The following is a 20,584-nucleotide window of genomic DNA, read 5'->3' as shown; positions in this document are numbered from 1 at the left end:
TGGTGAAAAGGTCACAGTTCGCGCTTCCTAACTATATCGTGGAAGTGGTTGTGTCACAACAGAAAATTTGCGACAAGGAAATTTACTAAATTGGAATTTATTGGACGTCGACGAGGTTGAGCAAAATACTGTGATTTTTCAGTGGCGAGCAGATCAATTATTTGCCGAAGCCGAAATCACTCTTTGCATGCTCTCTGACAGCTCAGGGAAGCGATCTGCCATTTTTTACCCGAGAGCGTGGTTACACATTTACACGGTATTGCGCATGAGCAAACCCTTATTTGCAGGCAGTTATTTGCAGGTCACGTGGTTGACTCTCGGCCACTGAAAAGGAAGAAAAACCTGCATCGAACGATTAAGTCTCCTATTTAAATAATGAAGTCCATAAATGGTGCCAGTGGTGGAATTGTTCATCCTGTCAGTGACTTGTTCAAGCAGACAATTTGATATAATGAACAAAAAGGGTGTCAAAAAGGGAGTTTTATTCATAATAATAAAATAATTTTGGATAGTTCAAGAACGTTGGAACAGTTGGGTCAGTAAATAATTAATTAATATATTAAATTATTACTGATAGAATTCAATCTGTAATAATTAATCAAGCATTTGGAAATAATTTATCTACAAAGTATAAAAGACTGTTCTTTTTGATAAATATATTATTTAGAAATGTCTATATTATGGCCTATCTGGCCCACTCTTTTTTTAACATTTGTTTTGGTCTTATATTGTTTTGTAAGAAAATAAATACAATACAATTAACTATCATTTTGATAAATTCATATTCCCCTCCCATTCATTACATATTAAAAAATAATTATTATTGAAATATTAATTATAATTAATTAATTATGGTAAATATGTATACTATAAACAGCGCTGATAAATGTCAGCTATACACAACTGTTTCACAAATTCAAAAAAGTTTCTTAATAATCAAATTATATGTAAAATATATTTTATTTAGCCTAATTCAATCATGCACTATCCTAGGTGTAGTGTAGTAACTCTAAAGAATTATTTTAATTACTTGCATAAAAACAATATTTATCAAGAAATTATCAAATAATTATAATATATTGTAATTTCATTTTGAATCCACCTGATTTACAAAGTACCTTACATAGGCTGTCAATTTTGTATTAAAAGGTTTTCTCAAAATAGAAGTATTAACAAAATAAATAATTAATAATAAAATTAGAATCATTATCATCACAATAATGTTACCAAAACCCACTTTCAGTATCAATTTGCTCCCTAGTAAGAATTCATAACCCTTCTACCTCCCCCCCCCCCCCCCCCACCTTCTGCCACCCATGTCTAGGGTTAACCAAAAGAAAGCAATGGTAAAATACTAAGATAAGAAGTAAAAGAAAAGAGCAAATATAATTTTAGAGAAGAGCTTACCTAGTTTACTGTATGAATCCAAAAGCCAGTGTGAGTGAAACATTTGATGACGTTTTGACGTTGATGAGTTGGCTGTGTAACCAAGCAGCAGGTAGGTCTATGGTGATACTGTCAAGGCCCATAGTTACCTCTTCCACATCTGATTTGTTTGCTCTCTCAAGGCAAAGCCGTTCCACAAAAATTCCTCATGTCCGTGCTTTTTTGATTTTGCAATTTATAAATGTCATGTCAGAGCTGAGAATTATGTTTCTACATGTGCATGACTAGTAATAAATAGTGAGCTAAACTTGCATTTGAAGATCATATAGTTAGGAAATTACTCTTTTTCTTTGGCCATGATGTAGCTTTCAATTAACAAAAAATAACACGCAAACTATGGTGACAAACATGACAATAAAATGCATCGTTGGAAAACAAAAATTATATCTTTAAAGCTTAATCTCTTTTTAAAAGCTTGCGTGTTTTTTGTTTTAATATGCAAATGTTTCAGCTCTGTCATTTTTATTGTTCATCAAATATTAGACTTTGAGTAGTCCCTCTTTCACTTAGTCAGTCATGTGTAATGCAAAAAAAAAAACAAGAAAAAACAAGAAAAAGATGGCAGGTGGCCTTTTTTCTCAGGGTCTATTTATGGTCACACTTGACAGATTAAATGAAAGAGGGACTACTCATAGTCTACTCTAATATCAATTAGTTAATTATATTAAATTTATTTAAATAATTAGTTCATATATAAGTTTCACTTATATATGAATTTAAGGTTAGTAACTGTTGTTATATTCTCAAAGGTCACTTCTGAAGACAATTTTTGTTTTCCAACAGCACCTTATATATTGTCATGTTTATCACCGCATGCAGTTTGCATGTTATTTCTTGTTATAGTTAGGAAAGTTACGATATTGATAACAATAATTATCTTTGTTTTGAACAAACAAGGTTGTTTAAAAGAAAATAATTTGCCATCTGTGGTATCTATATCCAGTAAGTTACATTTGCTTTTTATCTTTTGTGAAGTGCCATCTATCTTGCAGAGCTGCAAAGATGCTCCCAGGTAATTGCTGGTGAGTCACAATCATTTCCTGGATTTCCCTCTGAACCTAGGTGGGGTTGGAAATTCAAATCAATTTCTGGTGCTTCTATTTGATTTCATTAAACTCTCTTATTTATCCACAACGGGACTTCAGGTCAGGAAAAATTCTATAATACTCTGATGACAAGTCTAGTTATGGCAGGAATAAATAGACAATGACCTCCATTTGGTGCACAAACATACCTGGATATTTGTCTGCAGACGTTATCTTTTCCGAGAAGCAAACAGTTTTCTGAGAGCACAGCTCAAGAAAAACTGTGAGTTTTGAGGAACAGATAATGTCCAAGGACAAATATCTGAGTATATTTTTGTGCCAAATGGAGGCTATTGTATTATGTGTTATCATCCTTCTAATATTTTTTGCAAAACGTGCAGTTTTGAAAACTGGGGAATATCACTTGGATATTCCCCAATTTTAGCTGGGGCATATTCAATCACATGACGCAATTAGACCAACTGACTCTGTGAGAGCAAAAATATTCAACGGATTATAATCCAGAATATGACTCGTATACCAATTTCTTAGATAACTGATCTATCATTAAATGATGGAGTGTGAAGGTTTCCAAGACTCTTGATTATTCTATTTCATCAAAATATTCTTAACGATAATTTTAAAATGTTAATGGTGGTCATTGCAGTTATTCAGGCATATTTGTGACAACCAGGATTGACACTGATCAAAAAATAAATAAAATAACAAAAAAATAGTACACATTGTAACATCATTTTTTTTTTGATCAGGAGTCCAGCTTCAGATACAAAAGATAGCTAAAGATACTGCTAACACTGTTTTAACAAAATTCAGTAATAATGTTAAAAGAAAATGTTGTGACTTGTACATATTTTACCAAGCTATAGAAACACAAGTGGAAGTTTGGGAGAACAAGAAATTCTTCAGAGACATGTCAAGCAGTAGGTGTCAATCCACAGCTTTTTCACACTCTCCCAAACCCACACAATATACAATAATTCTTTATATGGACCTGAACCAGTAGAAAACACCAAGAGAAATTGAAAAAAAAACCACTGATAGATGTTTTTGTTACAATTATCAGTCTTATTTGCACAAACAATCATTTAACTTCAAGAGCTCATGAACACTAATTCTGTGTTACTTGTTCCAAACACAGCTTTTACCATGTCTAGTTTTATAGGGAACATAACTGGCAACAATATTTGCCTCCACAGAAGTTGCAAATCCTGTTAACCTCTAGAAAGTCCGCAGACCTGATCATGAATCCATGAAACTAGTACATAACTGTAACTGAAAACTTTTCCTCACCTTTCCAGCCAGTTCATCACAAGTCATTTTAGCATCATAGTACACAGGATTTCCTATGAAAGTTCTAAAACATGAAAACATATTTTCATTGGCATACATGTATGCAAGACCTGTCAAATTTTCCAGAAAATCTACTAACACGCTCAAGTCTTTCATATCAGATTAGTCACATCAACATCAGAGTTTCAAAGAATTGAGATGCATGACCTCGTGCGAGTGACTGCATACATAAAAGCAGCATTTATCATGAATTAGTACATACTATGTTAAATTCATCTCAATTATTTGCCACCACAATCATAAAAAGTTTTTACCCATGATAACAGCATGATCACTCTCCATGATCACACCTTTATCACGACATGATTACTCCTTTATTTTTACTGGGGATAGCAAGCAAGTATATGTGGTCTTACTTTACTGTATGTACTACAGACAATAAATTATACCTTAACTTGACTGGAAATCCTCCATACAGTGGTACTAAAGGTAATTTAGTCCATTCGTATAGCTTGCGGAACCATTCTGCAACAAGAACATATTTTACTTTTTGGACCAGGATAAATAACATGAACGAGCAAATGAACAAACAAAAAGTAGATATTACAGTTTACACATCCTTGGTGCAAATGAAATTTCAAAAGTTTACTTGTAACCTTTTATGCACAAGTTGCTAATTTGCCCATTCAATTTCCTCCTGAGCCTGCTATCTGCCCCTGGGTCTCCAAGGATGCAGTATACCAAGGTAAACAATTTTAAAAATGTAAATTAAGTTTTTCACTTACTGCGCCCAATTTGAATGGAGCGGATAGCTTCCCTAATGTTTTGGGTATACACTGGGTAGATGGGCTGTAGAGAAAAGGAAGAGAAAACGAGTATGAAAGGTACATTTTTTTTCTACATTTACTAATAAAAGGTTCCTGTTACAATTGTATTATGAATTCACAAAGTCTCAAGTACACTGTACTAGTAAAACAACTTCAGGGAAGAAACCAGGGAGGGACAGCATGACAGTCACATTTACATGACAAAGTCTGTGTTGTGTCAAGTGGCCCATGTTGTGACTGACGGCTTATCCCAGTTTCTGTAGCATTGGTGAATACACATATAGGAGTATTTCTACCGCTCCATGGATATGATTCTTGTCCACGGCAGGGTTATTCCGCGACATCAAATTCACTGGCACCTATTAAATTGATACCCCCTAGTTTAAAAGTTTAAATAGTTTTTATGTAGTTTCTGGCATCACATACTGCAATATGTGAAATTATACAGTGTGGTGGCCTTAAGTAAAAAGAAATTGTACCTCCATACTAACCACACTCCAAGGGGGCTAAGACAGCTATGTGTCTTTGATTTGTAGCCATTAAGGGCCTTATTTTCAGGGGAGGCTTTACTGAGGGTAGGCTAGCCAGTTGGAGTTTTATTGTTATAGTATTGATTCAGTTCACGCAAAAAAAAAAATTACATATTAATTAATTGCTCACCACTTTGGCTTCAAGTGCTACTTTAGCAAAACCACGTCTTCCATTCCATATCATTGTGTAATATTCATCAGAAAATAAAGCTTCTCTGACCCCTCCTGGAGAAATGGCCAATAATTCACCATTCTAAAAAAAGTATTGCATAATAACTTACAGATTTACTTGAATGCACTGTTATTAGTAAGTGGGAAAAGAACATTGGTTGAGTGTCAACTGACACATGGTAAACGTGTTGGTCGACATTCAAGTCAAGATAACACAAATCTGAGATATCGATTGATGTATAATTATTATGGTAACCTTGTATTCTGAGCAGTAGTAAACTCCAAGGACAAACATCTACATGTATTAATAGTTATCATAAATTTATCTACTAGCATCCTATCACGATTGCCATTCTCTGATTGGCTAGGATGCTTATTAATTTACTATCTATTCTATTGTAGATATTGAGTAGCTTAGCAGTGTGCAGTTGTAGTATACTTTTATTAGTAAAATTGAAGTTAAAGGGTATCAAACCTTAAGAATCTCTACACATTGTTCTCTTGAACGTCCCTCGACAGCTCCACAGACTTCAAGGAGCAACTGAATTCCTAAGTAAACATGATATTACAAGGGTCAGGAGAGAAAAAAAGTTAGTTCAAAATAGTGCCAGTTCAAAATAACCAGGTCAGTGTGAATTGATAAGGCTCATTATGTAAGTAGCCATTCTTGTCCCCAGAGGCTATGCTTCTTTTGGTCAGCACCAAGAATCAAAACCTCTGGAAAGGTCCAATTTTCTGAGTATGCGCAGAGTACATGTAATTGTTGCATCTTCTCAGCTAATCAGATTTGTCAAACTTGACTCTGAACATGTGCAGAGTGACAGGAAGTCTGTGAATTGCGGACTTCAGGTGTTGGACCTTCCCAGAGGGTTGTGATTCTTAGTGCTCACCAAAAGGAGCACGGCCTCTGGGGAGGAGAATGGCAAGTAGCCTGTGAAGGCCTGCTCGATCAGTGGCGTCATGCAGTTAGTGTGCTTGACTCTGGATTGAGTGGTCCGGTTTTGAGCCCTGGCTAGGGACTGCATTTTGTTCTGGGGTAAGACACCATACTCTTACAGTGCCTCTCTCCACCCAGGTGTACAAATGGGTACCTGCAAATTTAATGCAGGGGGTAACCCTGCAATGGACTAGCATCCCATCCAAGAGGAGTAGAAATACTCCTAGTCACTTCATACAGTGACTGAGATAAGCTCCAGCCTGATGGGCCACTTGGCTCATATGCAGACTTTACTTTTTTTGCCATGCAAATAGCCCGGAGGAATGACTTATCTGAGGGCCTCCATTTGGAATAACATGACAGTTTGGGTGAGCTCAAATAAGCTGTGGAAACACTTGACTGGGGCTTGTGTTCCCATAGCATTTCTCATTGTCCCAAACTTCCACTCATGCCTCTATTTAAGCAATCGAGCACTATATATGAGCTTCATCTAAACATGATGGGAGGTTCAGAGAATTCAAGACAGTTATGCCAACCCTGAAGATGCAGTCAGGGGTTTGCATAACTTTCAAGAATTCTTCCAACCTACCAGGTGTAGATGAGGCTATGTGTAAACACAGAAAAAGTACTCTGACTACTGCTTGCATCATTTCTCAAAATTCTGTGCGAATAGAAAACATCACAATCGTGTTTACATACTCTCATCTAAACATACCTAATGACCAATGAGAACATGTGCAGGGTCTCAGTTACTTTATAAATCATAATAGAAACATATGAAAGTGTTTTTTATTATGATAATTATCATTATTATTATTTCTTAAGCATACTAATATTTTCAAACAGTGTTCAAAGTTGAAAGTTACCTGGTATATGAAATAGAAATGTGGCTGCTACATTTCTTAGCCGTCTCTTCTTGCAGAGCAGTAGTCTAGCCAGTATGTAATACATATCCAAAGGTAATGCTCCATGGTAATATATCAATAATGCAGGACCTTTGGCTGGAAGCTTATCCATTCCAAGAAGTTCATAGCCTTGTACAATGTAGTTATATATTCAATAAAAGCATTATTTTATAAATAATAATCTTTCATTCTAATCAAACTGCAGGCAGGTCTGTCAAATAAATTATCCAGCCTATGGGTACCCTGCAAGCAGAGTGAAAGATTGAAGGAGACTCTGCTCGAGGGTAACCGACGCATGGATGGTTCTAAGTTGGAAATTCTGGAGGGCTGATCTCTGGAGGGGGAGTAAATGGATTACTCTTTGGAACAGTGTGTTTAATTTACCTTTTTGATCATTTAATATTAATATGGAACCTGTTAGATATACAGTTGAACCCAACTAAATTTCAAACTTTCAAATGAAAGGAAAAGTAGTGGTTCGAAATAGCCAATAGTTAAAGACTGAAGGGCAAATACAAGAGAAATGGTTTTGAGTTTAAAATAACGGGGATTTCGAAATAACTGAGTTTGAATTAGCGAGATCCAACTGTACTGTGCATGCACTCTGACTAGTTTTATTCTCTCCCTTTTTCCCCCAGAATAATTTATATAAGAGCGTAAAATGTATGCAGAAAACTTATTTACATCAACATTGTGTTGGACATTACAGAAAATATCCATGCCCCTCCAACAGAAGGGTTTTGGGGTTGGAAACCCCCCTGCCCATCCCTGTGGAAATTCCAGTTAGATGCAGACTTAACTTTCTAAAAATGTTGGCTTTTGAGATCCCCTGGGCACCCTTGGAATTTCCAATATCCTCCTCAGGGTCATGCATGGATATTTTCTGGAACCACACATTGTAAGATCTATATCACACGTAAACAAATACACTCTCTTTTTCATAAGAATATTCTTTTCCAGCCCAGGCTGAATATTCTTTATTTTTCTGCAGAGTTTAGGCTGAAAATATTCTTATGAATATTCTTAGATTAGAGAGTATGACATTTCCATTTTAGAATGTACTGGGCTATTAATTACAAGCGTTTGGTGTCTAGTTCTGCAGCACTCACTTCATCCCTTAAGTTTTCATTGTGACGTCAGATGTCACGTCAGACGACACTTGACCATTTTGGCTTTTAAAAAAGCATTCCTCACAAAGACACCGTGACATAACTGAAACTAGCTGATTTTTTCAATTCGCAAAAAGTTTTTTTCTCACATTTTTATTTCCATTTAGGCTTACATCAATTTGTGAAAAAAAACATAGGCTAAAAATTAATAAATGGCTATTAAGTTTACATCAGTAGCTTACATTATACTACAAACATGCAAAATAACATGTACATTATTTTCAAAATCTCTTCCTCAAGTTTATTCCTAAAATATTCTTTAAATGCTGCAAACTTCAGGCTCAATATTCTTATAAAATATATTCTTATAAAAAAGAGAGTGCAAGACAAAAAACACTTTGCTTTATGTAGAAAACATTGGCCTACGGCTAATCATCTTTTCTGCATTTCCATTATCACCAAGTTGATGAGAATGATTTCAAATGCCTGACACAGGTTACATCAGTGTTAATAATGCAAATCATAGTTAATAGAGGGGAATGGTTATGAAACCCGACAAAGTTCTTTGTTGAATGTTTTTGTTCGCTTTTTGGCCTTGACCGTGCACAACACAATAGCTGTTTACTCTGTACTGAGGAACTAACCAATAGAAATGTGTTGGTTACGTAATTCATGCATAGTGTATGAGCGCAAAACAAAAGATTTTGCACGGTTGTGGACCTTCCAACATAAATCTTGGCATCTTTGTTTGCTCCTTTGATGTTTGCCGGGCTTCATAACCATTCCCCTCTATTAATTATGCACAAATCAAATCCATTTGATACTGATGTTCAGTGATGTGATCTAAACCCCACTATGTTCTGTTCAAGGTTTACCTTGACCCTAGGCAGGTCAACCACTTCCGGTTGTTACTTCCTGTGCTTATTTTAATCAATGCATGTGTCAGAGCCAATAAAATTTATTTATTAGTAACCATGTTATATTTAATGATAGGAGATGGTATATTAAGAAAATCAAAATTTGGTGCTTTATAGAAAATGGCAACTTTCTATGGGTTAACGACATACTTACTCTAGGAAAAAAATTAGAAATAGCTGCGCCAATAATTAACCGATTTACCCCCGGGAGTAATGGAGAATTTCCTGTACTCCAATTTCAAGATCACACACAGGCTTAAATCATGCAAGCAAAACCCTGACGTGAAAAAAATGTTCTCCTTCTCACACATGGAAATTTGGTCCTAAATACTTGTATAGCTATATTTACACACCCCGATGCAATTAAAAAAGCCAAAACGACGCGAAAATAATAAACAGAAACCGCATCAAATATAAGCTCTTTAAGATTATGAGGAGAGTTTAAGACTTGGTTTTACGCTCTAGAATACTCTGTCGCGCGCACGTTTTTTTTTTTTTTTTTTTAAATGAAAAATAATGAAGAGAAAACACTAAGTTGTTTAAGTCTTCGCACTTGCGTAACAATACGACATGGAAATAAAGTGTTCATAAATTACTGAACTTACCGTGCCAAAGGGAACCATGTGAATCGAACACAGCCGCCACGGTTTGCATAGCGCCCTCCCAAAAATTGCCCGTATACGCATCATAAATTTCGCGCCTCCTGTGTCGATAGACGTGAAGAAATACTGCACTACCGTACATCATGATAAGGAGAACTACAGGATAAACGAATACCACGACAAATGGCGAAAGAAGGATCATCAGCCAGTCCATTTTTCGCCAGCTTGGAGGGGATCAGACCTTGCGCGCGTTGTGCCTCCAGTGATGTGGTCAAGGTGAACTGCTGGTGACGGAGGGAACCTGGATCTAGTCCAGGAAGAAAAATAAGTAAGGTCCTAAAAAGTATTGGTCGTTTTTCGCTATCACAGATTGTGCTGTAGCAGAATAGCCATAATCCTCATGAATCGAGAATTTCCACAGTGAAAGTCTGAAAGCTAATATTGACCAATTTTTTCTCGCTCGGGGATACTATGTGTTCTATTAAATGTACATAATATCCCTTGTTTGTTTTACCGCTGGATCGGGAAGGACTTCTAGACGCCGAGATTCAAAGTAGTCAGAACCGCTCCCTGCCGGAAATCGAGAGAAACATATTCTGAATGTGAGCTGAGTATGCTGTTAGAGCGATAAAATGGCTACGACAAAAGTGAAAGATCCAATTCTAGACAACTTGGTATGGAGTGACATCGAGTACAGACTCTCTGATTTCGTCGATCGCTTTCCTCTTCCACAAATAGTCAAAGTTCAAGAAGGTTACTATGGACCCACTGAAGATTCTTGCATCGGTGCCGAGCAGGTAATGACACTGCATTGTTTTAAAACGACGGAGAAAGTGTTAGCCCGAGATCGGAAGAAACGGGAGCTACATATCCCTCTCAACTGTTCGCAGAAGGTGGAACTTCGTCCGGCCGACTTTCGAGGAATTTACGAAACGGTGGAAGAGGTCAGCAGAATCCCAACGAAGTTTGTAAGGGTCACTCAAGGCTACTATCTGGAGGAAGAGGCAGTGAGCGTGAATCCCGGAGACAAACTGGAAGTGATTCGCGTGGAGCTCGGAATTGGAGGAAAGGAGGACTGCGTTCTCTTTCGAACTGAAGAACGGAACCCTATCCGATTACCTTTCAGTGTTAGCGCTGGATTCCAGTCCTTGCTTGATGGGCGAGAGTACTACCTGAAGGAACTGTCGACGTCATCGCTGAAGTTGCCAATCTACTTTCAGTTCACGGATCCTCCATCGATAACTCGAAGATCAAGCGAGAATGTGTTCAACACTTCCCTTGGTGTCCTGTCATTTGAAAAGGTTTACCAAGATACAACTGTCATCTGCTCCACCAAAGAGGGTAATGTTAGAACAGTGGTGAATTGCCCTAAACATCTTCCAATCACAGTCAATGTGGCCCGTGGGGCACTGTCAGATGACAAGGATTATGTCCGTGTTTGCCGCATCTTCCATGATGGTGTAAGTCTTCATAAGGTCGAGAACATGGAAATTCAGAACATATATGCATCAAGGGATACAATAAGAGAGTATGAGTATGTGGTAGATGATACTCCCCCACCCCCTGTGCCTCCACGTGACAGCTCCTCAGAGGGTTCAAATTCCCAAGTTGTTGAAGCAAGCAATTACAAAGATTCACAAGATTCTGGTGATGACGACAGCCATGAATACTTGTATATTGATGAATCTGAGCTTGATAAACCCAAAACGTCACGGGAATCAGAGAAAAGTGGTGATACAGCTCCACCATCTGGTACCTCACCTGAAGCAGTGGCCACTCAATCTCTGGATCAAAATTCAAATAAACCAGTACCAAATAATGATGATGAAGATGATGTTTATATACAATTAGACGACAGTCCTTCCCAAACACCAGTAAAAGACAGCAACAATACACCAACAACACAAAAGCCTGTTAAACCCCCACGCAAACCTAAAGTTGAACCCAAGGAGGGCTTGGATGGGAGTAAGCCTGAGATAAAAAGCAAACCACCCCCTATAAAGCCAAAACCACCTTCTATAAAGAGGAAGCCTGCATCACAGAAGAAAGATGAAAACTTTGTTGTGCCTGATGACCTGTCACAGATGTCAATAAGTGAAGTGTCACAGTTCTTGAGGCACTTCCGCTTTGAAAATTATATCGAAATATTCACCGATAATGATGTGGATGGTGAGCTGCTTGTCAGCCTGGAAGAGGAGGAGCTTAAGGCACTTGGACTGAGTGCATTTGAGTGCAAGAAAATATTAAAACTTATTGCTGGATGGAGGCCTAAAAAATAGGTCTGAAACTTTGATACTATTGATTCCAAGTGTCTGAATTGAAATGTTGCTTTTTTCAGGTTGCTTCACACACCATTTTTTTCAGCTGTAGATTCAATGAAAAGTGATCATTTGATAATTTAAAATAATTGGTATCTTTCGTATCTTGAGCTTTAACATGTTGAATGCACTGCACACACAATAAACACACACACACACAAAAACTTTGCAAACTTGCATACTTCTGCAGAGAATCTTCCCTAACATGAAACAGTGGAAAGAGAGCCACTTGAGTTAACATTATTTCTGTAAGGTTTCATTGATCAGTTGATCATCAAATTCATCAAACGATAACTTTTTGTTCATCCATGACTGAAATCAATGATGCCTGAAACGGCGCGAAGAGCCATTTCAATAGATGATTGGGATCAATAGAGACCAGTGTTAATATTTTTAGTAGCTTCTTGAAAGTGAGCGATATGGGATCTTATTTTAAGATAATTAAGATTGGCTGTTACATGCTGAAGGCAAATTTTGATTTTAGTGTAAGTTTGTTTCTTGTACATAACGAGCCTGGAGATTTAGTATGGAATGTGGCCTCAAAAATGAATTTTTTACTTTTGCTGTAGAATGTGTGGTTTTCCGTTGGCTGAGGAACGAGTGAAGCAGAAAACATTTTTCTCACACACGGCTGGGAGTCTGAGTACAAGTGTATGGGGGTTGCAGGTCATGTGGCTTTTACCATCTACCGTTGCCATCTACCACCCACCCACCTGTGAAGTATTTTTAAAGTGTACCAGTTGCAGCGAATTTATTTAGCCACTTTTTTGTGCTGTTGTAAGACAGTTATGTTGTTATGTTAATAAAGGTCAGGCTGTGTGGTTCGGCTTGCCATGGCTCCCTGCAGTGAGTGAGAAGTAAAATGTTCTGTAAACTATGGTGTTCATTTACTTTGGAATGCTAGGTATCATTTTAAGAACAGCTGGATGCCAATGCTAGTGCTGTAGCTGCTGTGTCATGATGTGTTACATGACTAATTTATTTGTTGGCCATGCACTATGTCAAGCCTGAACTGTGTAAAAATGGTCTTAGTGACAACAAATCATAGTTTATAGACAGACCTCTAGTTGCTAACCCGAAAACCACAGGAAAATACCAGATGTTTTCATCATGTTTTATATCTGTGTATAAACTTTGTTGATATAAAAATTTTGATTTTAACAAAAGACAGGAGTTGAAAGTCAGCTAAGGTATGAAAGTAAAGGCGTCAAACACACTCTCGTAATCTTTGATTACTGCCAGTTTATGACAATGTAAGTTGCTTTATGCTAGTGAAAGTAACACTTCTATCAGAAAAAATGGAACATATTTAATAATTAAAGACATTTGTTAGTATTCTGGCACTCTGTTATTTAATAAGCAGCAGAGATTGGCATGTTTTAAAGAGTCGTACATGTATTGCCAAATTATGTTTTTGGTCAAATTATCTTTAGTATAATGGTGCTGACCAAGTCAAAATGTTTTCTTGGTCCCTAAATGTCCCTAATTTAATGCTAATAAGTTTGTTCTCTAGAAAGTGTGTTATTTTTGTAGTGCTTACTAACTAGGAAGCTTCATGCTAAGTTATTAAAATAAAATAAGATATTTGGTGTTAATATTATTTTTGTTTAGTGTGGTGTTACTTGGTAAGAATCCTTAAAAGGTGAATGATTTGTCTATTACAATGAGGTTAAGTTTATGATTTTACTCTCTGGGGCCAAAGGTAAGTGTCTGTTAGCCATATTAGAAGGAATGTTTATCATGGAGGGTTTCTTTTTTACAGCGACTATATCCAGGGTTTTTGCTGGGACCAATGAACTGTCCACAATAGCATCTTACAGGTGTTTGGTTAGTTGGGGAATAGCACAAAAAACAAGAAAAAAAATTAGTGAGGAAAAAATTATTGCAGTGTGGGAAAGACCCTCTCTTTTTTGCTTGAACAGGCAAGTCCACATTATTATTATTAATCGTACCTATAACAAAATTCTTGATCGTGATTGGTTCTCTGCGAGCCTATTTGTCACGTAATCGGCGCGCAATCACAGTGGAGTCCAATTACAGGTATCCAATTTGAATTTTTCCTAATTGGATACCTGTAATTGGATACCCACATGATTTGAATGTCAATTACATGCTCTTTAATGGCTTCCTTCACACTGTTCCCTACAGTTTTCAAAACTTATGAAAAGCATTACAGACATTCTTGCTCAAAAGAAGATCTCAAAAGACATTTTAATTCTGAAATTTGTTATAGATACGATTGATTAGTAATTAGACCTTGTGTTGTACAATTCAGGGAGTAATCATGCTCGTAATTTCAAATTCACCTCCTGCTTCACGCCTGTTCGATTTTGAATTACTCGTGCGATTACTCCCTGAATTGTACTCCACTCGGTCCAATTACGATTACTAAAAGAGAGATGTCTGTATTATGTAGAGAGAGGTTTGTAAAGAGAAGTTTAATTCAATAGACCTTTTCACCGATACAGCCCTTATTTTACATTTCATTGTTTCAAATAGCTATTATGGGATGCTTGAGGGGCAACTACATACTAACTATCCCCCTGAACATCCCACAATGTCTCAAATTAATAGAAATCAAAATGGTAGCCATATCTGTAAAAAAGGTGTATTTGGCTATGGTCTCAATCATAATATTTCAAGGATGTTTCAACGCAAGTCTGCACCTTCGGTGAGGGGAGGGGGGGGACTCCTATGTGAAGAAGTCAGGGATGTTTGTCGTCTCACTTTGGGGTACAAATCAAGAATTCTTGTCTCACTCAGAGTGTTGATGATGAAACGTCACCACTTTTAGCTGTCAAAGTATCTTTTAGGGTGCTTTCAAAAAAATAGCTAAAGAAAGAAACCCTCTTACTACTGTTTTTAGCCTTGATTTCTGCCAGTCTCTCAAGTCTGGTCTACTAATGAGTGACGCCCAGATTGGTCTCCTTAAGAGGTTTAATTCAGATTTTCAGACAACATGGTAGGCCTCCCCAACCCCACAGGGCTGCAACTCTGACAAAAATTCAAGGAAAAATGTAAATCAGGGGAACATGATTCATTTAAACATTCCATAAAGGACAAATACCTGTATTGAATGGTCAAGGCCATTGCATAACTCAATTTATTTCAAACAAAGTCCACTCAGATAACAGGTTAATCAGACAACTGACATCACACAAAACCATTTAAAGTGTTTTCACAATATATTCACAGTTTAATTTTAACCTTAGCATGCCAGCCTTATCAACATATGTAAAAAAAATTATTCACACAAAAGAAGATACATTTATGTAAATAATCATGCAAAATTGCAACTTCCACAAAGTTCTTCAAAGTCAGCAAATCTACAAAGGAAAGAATCAGTTCTTTGAATGTTGTATGGATGGGTGATGATTTTGGTTTTTCTTTAGACTGTTTACACCCACTTTCAGCATTACGTGCATAGGCGACATCTTTCGACCATCTCTCGACATTCCATCTTTCGACATGCTAAGTATGGCTGAAATACAGTATACCTGTGAAACTAGCAATTTTTCCAGTTCTTAGCGGAACAAATGACAAGTATATGATAATCACTGACCTCAAATGAACGAAGAAGATTGTGGACTCCTGATTTACGGGATAATTCAAATGATTTTAGCGTAGTGGATCGGCTCTCAATAGTAACTTCCGGTAGAATTGGGCCACTGCCGCTCAGTTGATATTCGAAAGATGTAAACATTCAAAGCAGTTGATTTATCCCTCACAGAATGTTTCCTTGATGCTCCTAGCCTTAGTTTGATGTCAAATAAATCCAGCTTTCATGACTAAAAGTTGAGTTTGACCATAAAGAAGGCACTTGTGCTTACATTTTGACCTAGGCCAGGTTACATAGCATGTCAAAAGATGGCATGTCAAGAGGATAGTTGCTATGCACATAACACTGAAAGCCGGTGTAATGTTTAGTCTGGCCTGACGCACTTTATGCTGGTGCTACAGTGCCACAATTTTATGTTAATCTGAAGTGGACAGATCTTTTCCCTCTTACAAACTTGGAAAACTTTCCTTAGCTTGTAACATTGGACAAACTGTGGGGTAAGGAACTATTCAATATGAGTAACTTCTTTTCTGATCAACATTGTTTTGCTTGAATTAACCCACTTAGCTTATCCACCCTCCTGCCAGCCCAGAGGGGAACAATGAGGCTATATTTTCTTCATTAAACACTGGACTGGGTCCAATCAAAATGCCAGGCTAAAATAACTGCTGGGTCTACAAGACTGATAGTTAAATCAATACCCAGGCTGGCATTAATTTGAAGTAACAGTGTTCATTTGAGATGAGATATTTACCTCTAAGACAACTTAAGAAACGTGGCAAAAACCACTCTTCACTCTAGTGACTATTGAATTCTCCAGGACTTGGTTGAAATGTCATTAGCCACAGACAAAGTCACTTGCGTTATTTTCTTGTTTTCTTGATGCTAAATTTTGTTTTTACTCGGCAAAGTTACATGTAAATAGTGCTGATGACAAAAAGTGAGGTATTGGATAATCACAGATAATCACGATGATGATGAAGCAAAGATGATGATGATGACACTAGTGAAAATGGTTGCTTACCACTTGCACGGAGAAACCAGTTCATCAACAAACTAGTTTGTGCAATATGTAAAGGAAAAATGCCAGATTGGCAAAGAAAGAGACTAGGACAAGTTCGACCTGATCATAATGCCAAGATAATCGCAAATAGTAAGCACATTTCCACTCGGATATTTCAGTTGGAAATTTTGGATGACAGTACCTTTCAATATGTTCTGTTTAATTCAAACATTTTCCAGTCAGTTCAGCCAAAACTTTCTTACAATAAAGATACATTCTGACTGAAATTTCCAGAATTTTTGGGTAACTGGTAAACAACCAACATTGTCAATGATGATGCTGTGCACACTACTCCTTAACAAATACGTATATAATCACAATGTTAAAATCTATACCTCTTATGCTCCCTCTTCAGCCTGTGACTCTAGGTACATCTCCTTGGCAACTTTCACAGCATCATAGTTCTTGTAAAAATCTTCATACTGCCTTCTCTTAGGATCTGCATAGCCGAACTTCCATACACAACCAGCAGCAATGCCAACAACTATAGATCTCATAATAGCCCTTTGAAGACCCCTTTGTACAAAACCCCGAAGCTGAGGAGGTGCCATAACTGTGGGTGGAAAAAATAAAAACTACATTTATTTTGAAAAAAGTAATGCAACGACCTTTCACCAGTGGCTAGCTAACACTTAAAATACTGTTTGAAAACTCTTGTAAGGCTATACTCAAACCCCAGTTCCCACAGAAAAGTATGTCTTTTTGGATCATGTGTACTAAAGGCATCCGCACTCAAGTGTCAATCAATACTCTCAATCGATACCGTTGATCAACATCTCGATCAGTACTCAATCGACATCCCGATCGATACTCAGTCAACACTCTATCGACACTTGATCAACAGTCAGTCGATAGTTGTCGGTGTGTCGACTGATCGAGTCAATACATATGAATTGATCAAAAATTGCTTGACTATTCACCAAGATGTTGATGGAGTTTTAATCGAGTGTCAACCGAGGTGTGCATGGAGTGTCGATCGACTATCGATCGAGGGTATCAATCAAAGGTATCGCATACCATTAGGGATTTGATACAAACGGGGCTTCTACTTCGCTCAACTATTAGGAACTAAGATCAAGTGTACAGTCCACTCATTCATTCATTGCCAGAGCTTTCTGATCTTTGAAGCATTTCAACTGAAGAAGATCGACCAAGAGTCAGTCAATTTTTCAGCTGAAGAGTCGACGAGATTGAATAAGTTGAGCCACACAACGAAACGTAATAGACTGCTCAGCTCGGAAGTTTCTTTCGAAAATATTCACTAGAGATCACGATAACTTCACAGTTACCCATAATCGTAAATCCAGAATTGTAGCAACCACGAGCTAATATTAGTGTATTGGCCACGTAATACGTCAATTTATTGTTCCGGTATTACGGGCCACGAACGAATCGCCAGTATGAATCATGTACGCAAAACATTCAACAATTTTTCAACTTCAAAGAGTAGATTGAGAATAAAAATCTACGTTACCAGAAAATCCACGGAATATGAAGTTTGTAATGAGTTCTCTACCTCCTAACCCAAGTTGTTGAGTAGTCGTATCGAGATCAACTCTGGCGCGTGAGTTTCTTGGGTAAGCCTGCTGACCGTATGTGTGAGAGCCCTAAAACCCTCCCAACTAGTAACGACTTTTTTCTCTTTTTTCTCGAAAAACCACCCCCGAAAAAGCGGCAAATAACTCAGTTGACATTTTCCCTTCTAAATTTTTGTTTGTAAACATGGAAGAACATTAATCAACGTCAAGGCAGTACAGACGAATAAGGAGAACCCTTGAGGTCACGATACACAGTTTGGAACCCATTACCCGGACTTGGGGCCCGTTTCTCGATCTCGAAGGTCCCGAAAAGTTTTCGCACCTGAAAAGCCGTAGCAAAATCTCAAACCTTTTGACTACAGAGCTGTTTTATTCATACTTTCTTAATACGAACAGAGGTTCTCTTCATACAAGAGGTTTCAGGTGTGTACACCTCTCTGTCTTTAAATAGCGATTAACTTAAAATGGCTTTTCGGGCCTGAAAAGATTCCGGCGGGGCTGTCGAGAAACGGGCCTCTGGGCTCCAGTCCAGATCCAGGGGCCCATTTCTCAATCTCAAAGGTCCCAAAACGTTTTCGTACCCGAGAAGCCGTGGCAAAATCTCAAACCTTATGATTACAGAGCTGTTTTATTCACGCATTCTTAATATGAACTGAGGTTCTCTTCGTACAAGGAGTTTCAGGCGTATGCACCGCTTTGTTTTAAGATACAGATTGACCAAAAATTGCTTTACAGGCCCGAAAAGTTCTGGGGCTTTCGAGAAACGGGCCCTTGGTTTGGAATCAATCCAATAGACAGATCACCGCAAAAAATCTAACATATCTTTATTGTCTACACTCGACGTACACTGGCTTGTTGCATGAATGGCTACTCCTCGATCAGTCTTGTGCAATTATTCGAGGGGATCGGAAGTGAGAAGATTATTTTAAAACAATCCCATCAAAGCTCAAGAGGCGGAAGGGCAATTATTCGAGGGAGGGTTATCATGATCATTCGATCGAAGAAATCTTATCATTGTCTAGGCTTAAATTTTATTTTGTAAGCTCACCCTAGTTGTTATTTGACAACTTATATGGCAGGTTTAAATCAGCTTACGAGTAGTCCCTTTTTCGCTTAGTCCGTCGAGCGAGACCGTCAATAAACCACGAGGAAAAAAAGACCCGCGAAATCCTGGGGGCTAGAAGCGCGCTTCTTCTTGATCTTTCCCCCACAATTTCGCACGGCCATTTTTTTTCTCGGTTTTCTTTCGCGTCACACACGACGACGGATAAAGTGAAAGAAGCACTACTCGAAGCACCATAATCATAACCTACATTGTTTTAAATAAATTTTAAAAACTCGATTAAACGCAAACTCGATAAAGGCGAACCCAAACAGTTTCCGAGCCTTTTTTTTCCCTTCTTTCCAAAGTTAGGGAAGCGGGGTGGCCCGATACTCCTTCGAGGGAGACTCTGCTCGGAGAAAGCCTGTAAATTCTCAGTTTTCAGCGTGCGCTTGAACTAACCGCTTTGCCGTTATCACTTTTTTGTCTTAATCTTCGAACAAGCTCTGGGCGAGGATGGAAAAAAAATTCGGCGAGCAACGCGAAACTGAAGAATTCGGGGAGTGAAGCGTTCAAGTTCGCCGGGAGCCTGTTCGCAGGCTATTATTTCTGTTAAAGATCAGGTTTATTGGGGAAGAACTTGAAAAATAGCTGACATTTCCTATGCAGTGGGAGGAAATTAGAACAGCGAAAATACAGGAGATAACAAGCGCGCATATGAGTTACTCGTATAAGGAGCTGTTGGTCGCTGACTTTTATAACATTTGGTGGCTCCTAAAGGAGCCGTTTGTTTTGGCGGGAAACCCACAAAGTGAGTTTACTTGCTGCTGGTGTACTTGGTGACAGCCTTGGTTCCTTCACTGACGGCGTGCTTGGCCAGTTCACCGGGCAGAAGCAGTCTGATGGCGGTCTGGATCTCGCGGGAGCTGATGGTTGATTTCTTGTTATAGTGGGCAAGACGGGAAGCTTCGGTGGCGATGCGTTCGAAGATATCGTTAACGAACGAGTTCATGATTCCCATGGCTTTGCTGGAGATACCAGTGTCAGGGTGAACTTGCTTCAACACCTTGTAGATGTAGATAGCATAGCTTTCCTTTCTCTTTCCCCTTCTCTTCTTCTTTCCATCAGCCGCAGCCTTTGCCTTGCCTGCTTTCTTCTCGCCTTTCTTTCCTGCAACTTTGGGTGCCATATCTGTAGATCAGAATGGATTTGAATGAAGACTGAATGATGCATTTTGTATTTATAATAAAATTTGAAAGGATCAATTACCATAAGGATCGAAAT

At 38.0% G+C, this 20,584-nt stretch overlaps 3 protein-coding genes and 1 pseudogene across 3 annotated transcripts; 1 reads left to right on the top strand and 3 right to left on the bottom strand.

Annotated features, from left to right (window-relative positions):
• Positions 1 to 465: 465 nt before the first annotated feature.
• Positions 466 to 10,213, bottom strand: LOC110060992 (DGAT1/2-independent enzyme synthesizing storage lipids-like). The gene is made up of 8 exons (XM_020767809.2): positions 9,784 to 10,213; positions 7,114 to 7,281; positions 5,786 to 5,859; positions 5,270 to 5,392; positions 4,568 to 4,631; positions 4,232 to 4,307; positions 3,783 to 3,846; positions 466 to 2,504 (listed from the first exon to the last, which is right to left on the bottom strand). The coding sequence occupies exons 1-8, from the start codon at positions 9,992 to 9,994 to the stop codon at positions 2,394 to 2,396; spliced, it is 891 nt and encodes a 296-aa protein (XP_020623468.1). The 5' UTR covers positions 9,995 to 10,213; the 3' UTR covers positions 466 to 2,393.
• A 70-nt stretch (positions 10,214 to 10,283) lies between these two features.
• On the top strand, positions 10,284 to 13,698 carry LOC110060991 (uncharacterized). The gene has a single exon (XM_020767808.2). It carries the CDS (start codon positions 10,413 to 10,415, stop codon positions 12,057 to 12,059), a length of 1,647 nt encoding a protein of 548 aa, XP_020623467.1. The 5' UTR covers positions 10,284 to 10,412; the 3' UTR covers positions 12,060 to 13,698.
• A 1,472-nt stretch (positions 13,699 to 15,170) lies between these two features.
• On the bottom strand, positions 15,171 to 18,307 carry LOC149097674 (cytochrome c oxidase subunit 6C-like). The gene is made up of 3 exons (XM_089279268.1): positions 18,195 to 18,307; positions 17,056 to 17,273; positions 15,171 to 15,424 (listed from the first exon to the last, which is right to left on the bottom strand). Exon 2 carries the CDS (start codon positions 17,269 to 17,271, stop codon positions 17,059 to 17,061), a length of 213 nt encoding a protein of 70 aa, XP_089135394.1. The 5' UTR covers positions 17,272 to 17,273; positions 18,195 to 18,307; the 3' UTR covers positions 15,171 to 15,424; positions 17,056 to 17,058.
• Positions 18,308 to 19,272: 965 nt separating this feature from the next.
• LOC149097673 (histone H2B.1 pseudogene) lies at positions 19,273 to 20,547 on the bottom strand (annotated as a pseudogene).
• Between the last annotated feature and the right edge of the window lie 37 nt (positions 20,548 to 20,584).

The sequence above is a fragment of the Orbicella faveolata genome, unplaced genomic scaffold (assembly GCF_042242905.1).
Source record: "Orbicella faveolata isolate gen_17 unplaced genomic scaffold, um_ofav_v1 contig_47, whole genome shotgun sequence".
Lineage (NCBI taxonomy): Eukaryota > Metazoa > Cnidaria > Anthozoa > Scleractinia > Merulinidae > Orbicella > Orbicella faveolata.
Note: the sequence above shows the minus strand (reverse complement) of the source record. Positions and strands in the feature narration are given on the sequence as shown.